Source organism: Parus major, chromosome Z, assembly GCF_001522545.3.
Source record: "Parus major isolate Abel chromosome Z, Parus_major1.1, whole genome shotgun sequence".
Taxonomy (NCBI): domain Eukaryota; kingdom Metazoa; phylum Chordata; class Aves; order Passeriformes; family Paridae; genus Parus; species Parus major.
In genome coordinates, this window is record NC_031799.1 from 13,348,844 (window position 1) to 13,361,448 (window position 12,605).

Genomic DNA, 12,605 nt, shown 5'->3' on the forward strand with positions numbered 1-12,605 from the left:
GCTTCTGTGGTATCATTGCTTTTCTCTTTATATGCAGGATAACAGTACACAATAGGTGAATGGTGTGTTACTCATATCGGCTCAGACAATTTGTTATTTCTGTTTCTTACTGTGTCTGAGTACAGAGCCCTGACTAGGGCTCTGTGAAAACAGGCACTCGTCCAAGGGCTGCTGATGACTTAATCAAGCTGTAATATCAGCAAGCAAGGGAAGAAGGCTGTAAGTCCATTGCAGTTTTAGATTGTGTTGATCGGAAGGGCTAAAACTAATTTCAGCTGCAGCATGACTCCATCCTGTTGGCGCTTGGGAATGAGGGTACACAGGCAAAGTGATTTCAGCTATGCATGATCAGCCAAAGTGATGTGAATGTTTTTAGGCAAGCACAGAAAGATTACGTCTTGTTGTCACTGGTCATGCCCTGAAATAGCTTCTAAGAAATGTCTACACTCTGAAAAATAAAGGCCTTTCACCCAGAAAATTCCTGCACACATATTTGGTAGTTGCAATAAAGAAGATTCAGGACAGACCTGGAGAGCCTGGAGTTATATTCCCTTCTCAGCACTCATTGTTCTCATTTGGTGGTGGATCTGCTGGTGTGTATTCACATGCATGGCATGCTCTTGTGCTCTTTCCTCTTTGTGATCTAATAGAGTGATGAAACAGCAGTGTACAGAAAACTCTTCAGATTAATCCTTCACTCAGTAATTTTGTGGTTTGATTTGCAGCAGAGAGGCTACCCTTTGTTTTGTACTAGCTGCAGAGATGCTGCTGTGGCAAACAATGCTAAACTGAAGGAGGTTACTGTGACAAAACTCACATGTATGGAGTATCCTGAGTTAGTGGTGATGGCAAAAGCAGAAGTGCCATAATAGGTGCAGTTCAGTGTCTTTGTCCTTCTCCTTCCTTCTGGTCCTTTCAGGTTCAGAAACAATGTAAAGGTCAAGATGCCACTTCAAACAAGTTTTGTTTATAAGCAAGACTCGGGGGGGGGTTTTTTTGAGTGTTAGCGTTTTTTGAGAGTTAAATTTTTTACCCGATCAAAGTAGGTGCAAACAACTCAGTCTGCTGTGACTAAACTTTCTTTTCTCAGGGAGCTTCTTAGCCCAGTTTTGCATGTTTATGCTGACTGTTCACATCCCACTGTAGAGATGTTGTGTTTAAATTCACTTATGATTGACCTTACTCCAACATTGCTATAGAAAAGGGCCAAGATTTTTTTTTCATCCTTTTTATAACTCCTGGCTCCCTTTCTGTACTGAAGTAATTAGCCTGAGCTGACCTCTAGCCAAATGTTTCTGTGGTCAAGTTTCAGCTGGCTTGAGGACAGTCAGCTGCTGTATTTTTTATTTTTTTTTCTTGATTTTAACTCTGTTCATTCTTACAAACTTCTGGAGTTGAGTAAGACATAGAATATTATTCTTTGGAATAGTGTATGTTACAGACATATGAAGGGGATTGTCAGCTGTTGAATAAGAGGCACTTCATTAGTGCAATTTGTCTTTCATAGACACATAGGGTAGGTGTTGGGAGGTAGATACCTACTGGATTGTAAAAGATCAGTTTTGTCCTATTGCCTACACAGGAGCTGTCTCTTGCTAGGTTAACACTGCAGCCTCTGGAGAATACTGTTCCTATTGACAGCAAGCACACAAGGGTGTCTTAGAGGAAGGGCAGTGGGTCATTATGGAACAGGTCTTTGAGAACTTTCTGCAAGGCAGTAGTTGTCTGATGGCGATGCAGGTGGCATTCAGAGGACCCTTCTCTCAGAATTTTTATTCTGTAACACTAAAAGTGGTATCACGATGTGGAGACTCCTGATTTCTACTAGATCTTCTCCAATGAGACTGGAACCATGGCAGTGTAGCTCTCACTTGATCTCAAACAGTACTAGAACTGGCCATCATGACTGCAGCCCAGGCAAGCTTTTGGTGTTTGTGCTATATGCAGAGGTCACGTCCCTTGTGCTTCACATCCCATGCAGAGCTCCATGTGCCTGGGTGAGGCCTTGAGTACAAGCCCTATCCCAAAAGCTCTGGGTTGCAGCTCCAAGGAAATAGTACAGCTTGGCCTTTTACAGAGGCTCTTGCACAAAGAGTGGAGCATGATGCATCCATATTTTCCAGTGAGAGCAGTTCCTGTTTTTGAGCTCAGTCCTGTCCATATTGGGGACGTTCAGAGTATAGCGGTTGGATATTTTTCACAACTTGTCTAAATGGATAACTCTGTGGATATCCCATGTGGTTTTAGGCAGTGCCAAGACAGTGTTTTGTCTTGCTGAGATTCTGGATTCATGAGAGTCCAGTGAAAAAGCATCATTTGTTTCTATACTGCATTTTACTAGCAAAAGGGCAAGGGATGAAGCAGAAATTTTGTTTGTCTCTGAGGTTTAGGAACACAATTTAATCCTATACCCGTATCGGCGAGCTGGTGGTTTTAGTCAATGTCTCTGGCTGAGCAGGAAATTTCCCAATGCTTGTAGAATTGCTCCTAAACAAGTAATAGCTGCTGCTGGCGGGTGGCTGTGCCCTGCCCTCCAGCCTGACTGCTCATTCCCATGCCTGTGTTGTCCCAGCTACGCTCCTGAGCTGTGTCTTTGGGGAGTCGTGATAAAACCAGTCTGCAAATAGGTTCATTACAATAAATGTTTATGGGTTAATTTTAACTGGAACAATCTCCTAATGGAGTTCACTGTGTTGGAGGTATGTAAACAAGTCTGCCACTGCAAGAGGGAACAGCAGTGCTGGAAGAGGACTGTTTTCCTCTGCAGTAACAAGACCTTACTGAAGTGCAGTGTGGTTGTTGACCTTGTGATGTGTTTCCAAGCTCCTGGGTTGGTGCTTCAGCTGTCTAACCACTCTTCTTAGAAGGAAGCTGAGACGCCCACCAGTCAGGTGTGCAGGCATGGAGGGGATGGTCATGCTGTGACAGCTGCACATGGGGACCAACCCTGGTCCCATCACATTTGTTTGGTGTGGTTATGAAAAATGAAACAGTGTGCTCTGAATGATGAATTCTGACCACATTTGTTCTCACGGGAAAAAAAACAACCCTGTGAGGGTTTGGCCTTCTCTTGTGGCAGGAAGAAGTAGAAAGCCTTGGAAAAGAGTTGTTAGAAGATTAGCAGAGGCTAGTGGATTTGGGAGAACAGGAAAGTGTGAATAGGAAGGCAGCACAGGATGCCTGGGAACTGGGGAAGAAGAATTGTAAATAAAGTGGCATTGTGCTCAGGCCTGTGAAAGAGAAAATAAAACTTTAGGGAGAAAGTGGAAGAGCTGAGGGGGAGAAGATACTGATGGGGTAAAGTTGTGTAACAGCAGAGGATTTTACAAACACAGAGGCACATTTTTGTAGTAGATGTATTAATAACAGGTAATAAGAATCCTTTAAACAAGAGTACAGATGAAGCAGGGGAACCGATTGAGCTACCTGAAAATGTACCTGATCTTGGATGAACCTTGTACTGTGGCAATTTATCTCCTCTTCTAAGAGTTAGGAGGATTGTTGGCCTGCGATTTGCTTTATTAGCTTTGTCCCAGGTCTGTGCATTCCAACAGCTGCAGTTGTCACTTCTCCTGGTCCTGCTCCCCAAGTTGTCTCACTCCCACACTGCCCCAAATCCTCACTAAAGCACTTTTCTTCCTTTATTCCTTTCTTCCTCCCTCCCTCTGTCCCTCCCTCTCTCCCACTCTTTGGAGTGCCCCATGTCTGCTTGGCCAGAGAAAAGTCCTGCTGGTGCCTGGCCAGTCCAAGGTGCCCCTACAGCTGTTCTCTCCATGTAGCAGTCCCATGCCCACTCAGGCTGGCCCAAGCTTGTCTGGGTGGTGCTGCTGGGCATCCTTGTCCTGATGTGTATGTGGTGGGGAGCATTTCCTGGCTTGCCTTTGCAGGTCTGGCTTAGGTTCTGCTAGTCTGGAGCAGTAAATGCCACTTACATTGAGCCTGAAACCTGAGAATTATTGAGCAGTTTAAGGAGGATGTGAGGAAATACCTTCTGATTTTCAGGTTTTGTACTGAACAGCATGGATGACAAATTTGGAGTTGGTAATAGTTTCGGGGGTTTTTTGTAGTGTGATTCATTCTGTTTTTTTAGTGTAAGAAAACTGAAGGGAATTACATTTTAAGTTCAGCATTGCTATAGCTTTACATAGAATAACATGCTTTAATGCTTTAATAATGCTTTTTGGCATTCTTGTGTTTTATGGTCTTTAACCTAATTCAAACTTTGATAACTGTACTACGAAACTGGCTAGTTTTTGACACCCAGATTTGATAGCATAAATTGTTACTTGATAACACCTACTTAGAGATTTTTACTCATTAGTTGGCCTGGTTGTTTGGACACTTGTGATTTAATCTCCTGTTAGATAAAGGAAGAAGATCTCTAAATGAAACAGTCCAGTGTAGAATCAAGGTCTGTCCTGCCAGTTTACAGTCAGATGTGGAGGTGGAATTCTCTCTGCTGCCTCTCTTAGTAAGGTGTCAGCATATTGTGCTAGTTTGTGCCACAGAACAAAAAAATGCTGCCTGATTTGTTTCAACATCCATGCTTATTTTGGCTTTTGTGTTGTAGCTTAATTTTGAAGGTCTCTGGTAACCACTATAGCAATAAATGGTCAGGTCATAATATATGATGCTTTCCCCATACTTCCTATGGACACCTGATGGGGTTTTTGGGAGCAAGGTACCATTTTGTGCAGAAGTCTGCACAGTCTGCAAGTCTAGCACAGAGCAGCTGCTGCCCTTCACCATTGTTAACAGATGCTGGTGATAATGGCAGGGGCAAAGTAGTGCCTTGAAACAGGATTATGAGGGGGGGTGTGTGTGTGTGTGTGTGTGGCACTAGTGAATTAAGGAAAACATGGAGTGTGCTTTTTTGGGCGAGTTTTAAAGGTGTTCTGGTTTACTCTAGGATTGTTAGTGTTTGCATTCTTGGAGGTTCTAAAGTCATTTGCAGATGCAGTCTATCAATTGACAAATCTAGATTTTTCCTCCCTCTTTATTTACTGGACTAGAGACGCATAAGCTACTTCTCTTGTAAATATAGTATTTACTATCTGTCCAAGACTGCAAGATGATGTATTACTTTATGAGGCAATAAACAATAAACTAAACGTACTTCTGGTTTAAGTGCAATCAAAAATTCAATAAAACTAGATAATAGCTTAAATGTCGTATCGTATTAGAAATATTTGCTTGTAAAGAAACTCTCTTACTGTCTTTTGTTATTACAGAGTTAGAAGTATGGATCTTCAGCATCTGCTGTTTATTTTGGCACTGATCTGTGCAAATGACTCACTTTCTGCAAGTGATGGTAAGTCTTATACCTTTCCATACATCCTTTGTGTATGTAGATATATATACATATGTAGCTTTATATAAACAGTACTTTTATATTGAATTTTTGATGACTGTGTAACTTTCATGATTGCAGTAACCCAGATACTTAATATGACAAATGCATCAGTTAATCTTTTTGTAAATATAGTGGATGAGGTTGGGACATGTTGCACAGTGAAGGTGAATTTCATTGACAGTTTTTGATGTGTAAGCAAGAAGTATCAACATTGGTGTTGCACATCTGGATTTTATTTGCATGGGTATTGAAGTTAGGAAAGAATTGTATGGGGTTCATTTTTTTTTTTAATGTGAACTAGTGCTTTTTTCCTAAACAAGTCTTCTAGTATTTTCATATTTTAAGTTTAATATATTCATATCTTAAGTATAGGACTGTTTGGACATACAGAGTAAGTGTTTAAAGACCACATGCTTTGAATCTCAGGCAAATATGAACAAGTTTCATAAGAAATAAATTTAGTAATTTTTGGATAGAGATTATGGGATTTCAGAGGAACATGTACCCAACCAGCCAGCTGGGACTGGCTTTAACTCATTTAACAGAACCCATGAACTCCAGTGGGACTTGCAGGTTGTATCAGGTTGATCTGCTTATGCTTGCTGTCATCTAATTATGTGAAGAAGTACAGCTCAACCTGGTCAGCTCTGTGCTGTTCTGGTCTTCAGAACAGACAGCAGTAAGAGTTTTCCATAATAACTAATTTTATGCAGACTTGTCACTGCTTCTTCCAAAGCTACAGAGCAGCTGCAGCTCTGTAAACAGGTGCCCCTCCTGACTTCCTAATCAAAATCAGTGTTAGCAGAGCAAGTCAGAAAGGGCAGTTTGTCAAGAAATTTTATTAAAACTGAGATCAAAACAGCTTCCACAGCAAACTCTGAATTTTCAATGAAAATATCTGACATCTCTCATTTTTTTTTCTTTAGGTCCATACTTTAGTTTTAGTGAGTGAAAATTAAACATCTTTAAACTTGCAAGCCATGTTTTATCAGCCTTTCTAGCCTTTCTAGTGCTAGTTTTGGACTATGGTAGTAAGCCATAAGGCTATGACATACTTGCCTGTAGTCACAACTGGCTTACATTTTTAAGATATAACCATAGCTCTTTGTCCTGATACAGTTCTGTATTTTCTTGGAGTTGCATACTTCTAATTTCTAGGTATTTCGTATATGCTGAAGCACTTAAGAGGCATACAGGGTGTTACTTTGATGTTAATGGAGACATTAAGCTGAAATAAGAAATGAAAACTCAGGTGATCAGTTCTTAGCCAATTTTTCTATAAAGTTCATTCTGATTATTAACAGACAGGTTTGGATAGAGAAATCATGAGTTTCTGTTTTTCCGTTTATTTACTTCTGTGTGTCGCTCAAATGCTTGTCCTCTGTGTTATCAGAAAGAGAATCTCTAAGACTGCTAGTTAAGGCTTTTTCTTTAACATTTACCAAATATATATATGTACCAACTTCTATTCATTGCCACCACAGAATGGCCAGTAGAGCAAAAATTAATGTGTCCTGACTTGATCCTTTCCCCTGCCATGTCTGCATTTTACAGTAGACTCATTCAACAATCAGAAATAATCCCCAGGGCAGTCTGTTGGACCAACTGATTTCTCCCTTGAGTTTTAGGAGCACATGAGGATTATATGATCCTTGGCAGATGAGCTGTCCAGATGTCCTAACTACAGTAAAAATCTGTCTTATAAATAAAACTTGACCACAGCATCATCTTTGTGTGATTTTGTTGACGAAATAGTAACTTCCATCTGATGACCTTCAGAACAACAAAAAAAAAAGAATATTTTTGTTCTATGCTTAAATACAAGACACAGTACTAAATATTTATGTCCTGATTTGTTGTACTATTAAAGATTGTGTGTGTGAAGGGAATCATTTTGTTTAGTGATTGCTAATGACTAAATTGCTTCTAATTCTTTGACAGATTCATTCTGAGTTGAGCACATGCTCAGTTGAGAATGTCAGAGAAGAAAGTATAAATTGAACAGGGGTATTTGCTGTAATTTAGTGATTTAGGACAGAGTATTAGACAAGATCTGTTTATTACATGTTTGTTTGTTTGTTTTTCTCCCATGTGAAAGTGCTCATATCTACAAAAGTTCTCATGAGGATCCAGCGCCACTCAGGTCATGAATCCTGACAATCTTACAGTGCCCTGCCCAGCATGGTCTTGCTGAGATCTTTGTATAAACTTAATTAAATGTACTCTATACTTGTAACATAGCTGATATGTTGCTTGGGAACGGAATCTATGGTGTCATGGTTCCCTAAAAAATTTACTTCAGTAGTTCTATTTCTTCTGACAGCAGAAGAAATAAAAATTACATATGCTTGGTAGTCTTGTAGCAAAGCCCAGTACTGAACCAGTGTAATATAGACATGTGATGCTTTTATGTCTTGAAAATAAACAAAGTTTAAGCTCAGACTTAAAAGAGTGCTTGGTGCTGGCTTTGTGCCATGGGGTCAGATCTACCCTAGACAGACTGAAATCCCATACAAGTTTCCTTCTGGCAGGATCAAGGGTGTGAGGCCAGCAGTTGGCCAGGCAACTGCACAACATTTGAGACCAGATATTGGACATTTAGTCACCTATTTGCTGTCTCCAGGCTGGTATCCAGTTCTGCTGGAGGCTTTCTATTGGTTTAGCTCCTTTTTAATGCTCTCCTCTTGCAAAGAAGCTGGCTTCCAGCTCCCTAAACTGAGACTGCAGCTAGCATGAAGTGAGAGGGGTGCCCACTGTCTCTGAGAGGGTGATGCTCAAAGTAACCAAGCATGTCCACTGCCCCCAGTCTTCAACTGTAATTCAGGGCTGAGCAGGTCTGGGACTTGCAGCCTCTCGCCAGGGTTGCTGACCCACCTGCTGTCCATGCCCTTGAGCTGCCTGATGCACAATGGCAAGGGCAGAACAGAGGCAGTGGTAGAAAGAAAGGCCACAATAATAGAAAAGTAATTTCTAATAGGTACATAATTACCATCGGTAACTGAGTTTTGTGCCTGCAGGATTGGAAAGCACATGGCCCATTTTCACAGCTGATTAAGACATTTTTGTCAGCAGAATTAGGCCTCTAGGTTGCTTTGAAGATGGGGAATTGTATGATTTTGACATTTTAGTTTATTTAATTAGGTACATAAACAAGAAAGAGTACTGCCTCATAAGCAGATGTACATCTGTGCAACATTAATTGTAATTCAGAAAAAAAACTGTACAAATACACAGTTTGTATTTGAGATTTTACATTAATGTAACTGTGGTGTTTCAAAACCGTATCCAGAATTCACAAAGGTACTTTGGTTTACTGTACCTGCTGACATCAGAAGCAGTTGAGGGGAACTGCTCCAGACATAGACTGAAATATGTTTTAGAAGGAAAATGAAAGTTCTGATATCATTTGCTTGTTCCTTCTCTACAATAATGAGTGTAAGTCAAGTAAGGACATAGGGAAATAAACTGAGATTTAGTCCCAGTTAATAAAACAATACATAAGCTCAAGCAGCTTCAAAATTAATTTCTTCTCAGTGAAAAAAGTGGGAAATGTCTTTTACCATATTTTTATGCTACATCAAAGTTCCTTCCAGACTATTACAGTTACATTAATTCATCCTCTGAAACAGGTTTAGAAAGGCATTCATATTTAATGATAGCACAAGAAAAATAATTTGGAGTGAACTGTTTTTTTACAATTACAAATTTAAGAGCAACAAGCCTTAAATTATTGTTCATTTTATTTAATTGGATTTGAAAAATGTATTTATCTTTTTTATCACAACTTTTAAAATCATTTTATGAATCTGCTAAGCTCAAATATTCTATTTCCATAACTTTTATTTAAGAAATAGACTTAGTTATTTTCCTTCCTGAAACAAATCCAATCCAATTTTTATTTCCATCAGGATGTTCTTTTGTTTTACTGGTGTCTGTTGTTGTACTTTGATGCATTGTGTGCATTACATACTGATGATACACCATCTAACTATGTGTGTGCATGGGGTATCAGTGCTCCAGTTGCAGAGCTGGAGATTGAATCCATGACCCATGCATAGGACTTTAGTGTCAGTAAAGATGTGCCTGAGCAGCCAAGGCTTTGTACAGTGCTCCCAGTTATACCAGGGAACCTGCAGGACAATTGTATCTTTCTGGGATGGTCAGAACCTAACAGAGCTCTATTAAACGCCTTAAAGCCAGGTATCTGATACATAATTACCATCTCTTTTCCGGCAATTAAAGCAACTCTATCGGGTACTGTTGTTTCATGGCCTTTTTTGGCTAACTGTTGACTCTTGGGAGCTTGGACACCTAAGGATAAGATACATCATGGAGATATCCTCTAGGTACTCAGAAAGTCTGCACAGAATTTGCAGATAGCACACCTGTGTCTTTTAAGCAGAAGCTGGAAGGCAAGGCAGAGTATCGTGGGCAGTCTGAGATAGCTACAGATGTTTAGGCAACTAGATTTTGCCCTATGTGGCATAAAGGGAACTAAATTTAAGTGTCTTTATTTTGAACTGAGCCTCATCTTTGCAGCTGCCTTGTTTCAGTGTGCATAATTCTGCTTTTTTTCTTCTAGATGGTGTCACAGTTGCTCAGCCACACACTGTAGGTTTTCTGCTACTGCCAAGATGAGGGGTCTTCTCACTGGATTGACTGGAGAGTACTTGGAGTCTTGCTGTCACCATGAGGTTTAGTAGCAGGCACATGTTGTCTAAAGACTTTTGTGACACATGAAGGAATTACTAGAATTAGAATAAGCAGAAAAGTGCCTTGGAATGGCAATGTATTATCTTCTGGGACAGGGAAATTCATCCATCAGTTCATGGAGTCAGGAGGTACCTGGCCTGAACCATTCAGAAAAATGGTCTTGTCTGTAGACATGTTTTGTGATTTAGGTGAATTCAAATTTTATAGGTGCAGTCAGTGACAAACCATTTCTCAGGTATTTGTTTTGGGGTTTTTTTTAACAACTTATTTCATAATCATGAAGACTAGACATATTTGCATATATTACAGTCCTGATCTTGTTAGGAGGGGACAAAAGGACAGCATATTGCTTAGCTTAAGCTGTAAAAATTCTTGCCTTCTCTTGGTAAATAGTAGTGCCATATTACAGTTGGCAATCATTCATTCATAGTGGTAATTTTCTCTTCTTAGTTCTTTAGTTTGGTTCATCTTTATTACAGCCTTTCTCTATTTTGCCTGTTTTCTCAGTTAAATGCATCTAGAACGCGAGTCCAAGCAGAGCTGGCAGTAAAATCTGGGAAGCTGAAAACCATGATCAAGTGTGGTGCATCCTGTGGATGGGGGCAGAACTGTTGAGCAGGCAGGTTTAAAACTTACACCTGAAAACAAAGCCTTTAGAATAGCTGCCCTATTTGTCTATTTTAAGTGTTTCTGAGCAAGAAATGTGTTCCGTTATGTAGAAGAAATTGCTACAGACACATTCCAAAAGCCAGAATCAGAAACCCTGGCTCAGAGAAGCATAAGTTATACCTCTGTGATCTGGTTAAGCCATTTTGGCTGAAGAGAAGATTAATTTTGGCACAGAGAAAAATAGTATTTCCATCATCACTTTCCATTGGGATTAAGGATGACTTTGAAGACTAGCAGAAAAATCCAAGGGAAGGCCAAGGAAATGCACTTCTGAGTTACTTTTACTGCTCTTGCTTCCTACCCAGTAGTATATATTTCAGGTAAACCATTTGTCTGGGCCTGCGACAGTATCTCATGGAGAAGAAAGTATTTCACTTTGCCTGTCTTTAACAGAAATCGATTTGGGATTTCTAAATGTGGAAAACACATGCTGAAAATGAATTGCAGACGGGACTATATTTTATAAGAAAACTCAGAAAATAAAAAGCATTTTAAGGTATTTGAAGCCTGAAATTGTGTCCCTAAATGTCTGTTCTTAGGATTGTATCTGAGTAGATCCAATGTTTTAAATGCTAACCTGGGATGCAGAAACTTGTCTCTTTTGTCCTGTCCTCCAAAAACCACATCTGTGACTCCAGCATTTACAAGATTTTCAAGCCTTTGAATATCTTCACCTGCAAGCTGTGACAAAAACACTTCATGGACAGTCAGCTTCAATCAGGCACCCTGTAAAAAAATAACATAAATGCCAAAGTTTTCCTATCCAGTTATCACTATAATCCTTAGTATTCCTGCTATTGTGTGTATTTCTTTCATTGCTCTTTTGTTGCTATCATATTTTTTTCTGTGTTAAACACAGGCTTGCCAATCTGCTGTCCTCTGATTGCTCTGTTTTGAGGCAACTTGCAAGAATTAGCAGCTCATCAGTGGTTAGTGCCTGGTGTAGTCAGAAGAAGTCAGTCCTTCTTCCTCCCAAGGCAAGACTTGTGATCCCAGCAGGTCATTCCTCTCCCCAGCAGGCTTACAGGCTGCAGCCTAGCCAGCAGCACACACACTGGTCCTCCTGTGAACCAGAGCTGCTCCTCCTCTGCTAGGACAGAGCTGCACCCAGGGCCACTGACTGATGGTTGCCACTTGTGCCTTGCTTTCAGAGGAGTGAGGCCAGTTTGAAACACAAAAATTTTGCCCACACATCCAGTGAAGCCTGTATATTTATGGAGGAGGATCAGATGATGGAAATTACGCAAAACCTTCCACAGCAGTTTGTTACCACTATATAAGAAGCTAACAAGTGAGAAAATTCTTAGTTACAGTTGTTACTTTAACTCCACTTTGTATTTTAAATTTAATTGTGTATTTAATGTGAATTAGAGAAACAGTGTGTACTGCACTAGCCAAATTAATGCAGCTAATAAACTAACTCTGCACCAGGGGAAGGAAAAGTAACTCTAGCAAATAAACACTAGTGTGTATTATAAAAGCAGACTACATCTGTTATAATTAATCATTCCATACAGTAAAGTACACACAGAGGAAATTTATTTCAATATCATCTATCTCTAACAGGAAAAAGAACCTCTAGTTGCTGCATATTCATAGTATGTAATGAAATGCTCATGGAAAAGGATGACTTTTTCATTAATTTTAACAGTGATGCAGTTATTGTGCAGTAATTCACACTGCCTTGTTTAAAACACAAGAGACCAATGTTGCACATTGCCTTCCCATGCTGTGACAGTGGCGATTGTACTGGAAACTAAGTAAAAGTGTGACTGGAATTTGGAGAGGTGTAATTGAACAGACCTTGTTTCTATCAGTATAAATGAAGGAGTATTGTATGCACCTCAGCAATATTTTGGCACAACTGGGT

The 12,605-nt window shown here is 39.9% G+C and overlaps 1 protein-coding gene across 3 annotated transcripts in view; it reads left to right on the forward strand.

The window, feature by feature from the left end:
• GHR (growth hormone receptor) overlaps positions 1-12,605 on the forward strand; it is a 152,182-nt gene that overhangs the window by 81,805 nt on the left and 57,772 nt on the right. For all 3 annotated transcript variants that reach the window (XM_015653138.3, XM_015653137.3, XM_015653135.2), the window contains exon 3: positions 5,232-5,311. In XM_015653138.3, coding sequence (XP_015508624.1) covers positions 5,242-5,311 — 70 coding nt within the window. In that variant the 5' untranslated portion in view covers positions 5,232-5,241. The remainder of the gene's footprint in view (positions 1-5,231; positions 5,312-12,605) is intronic.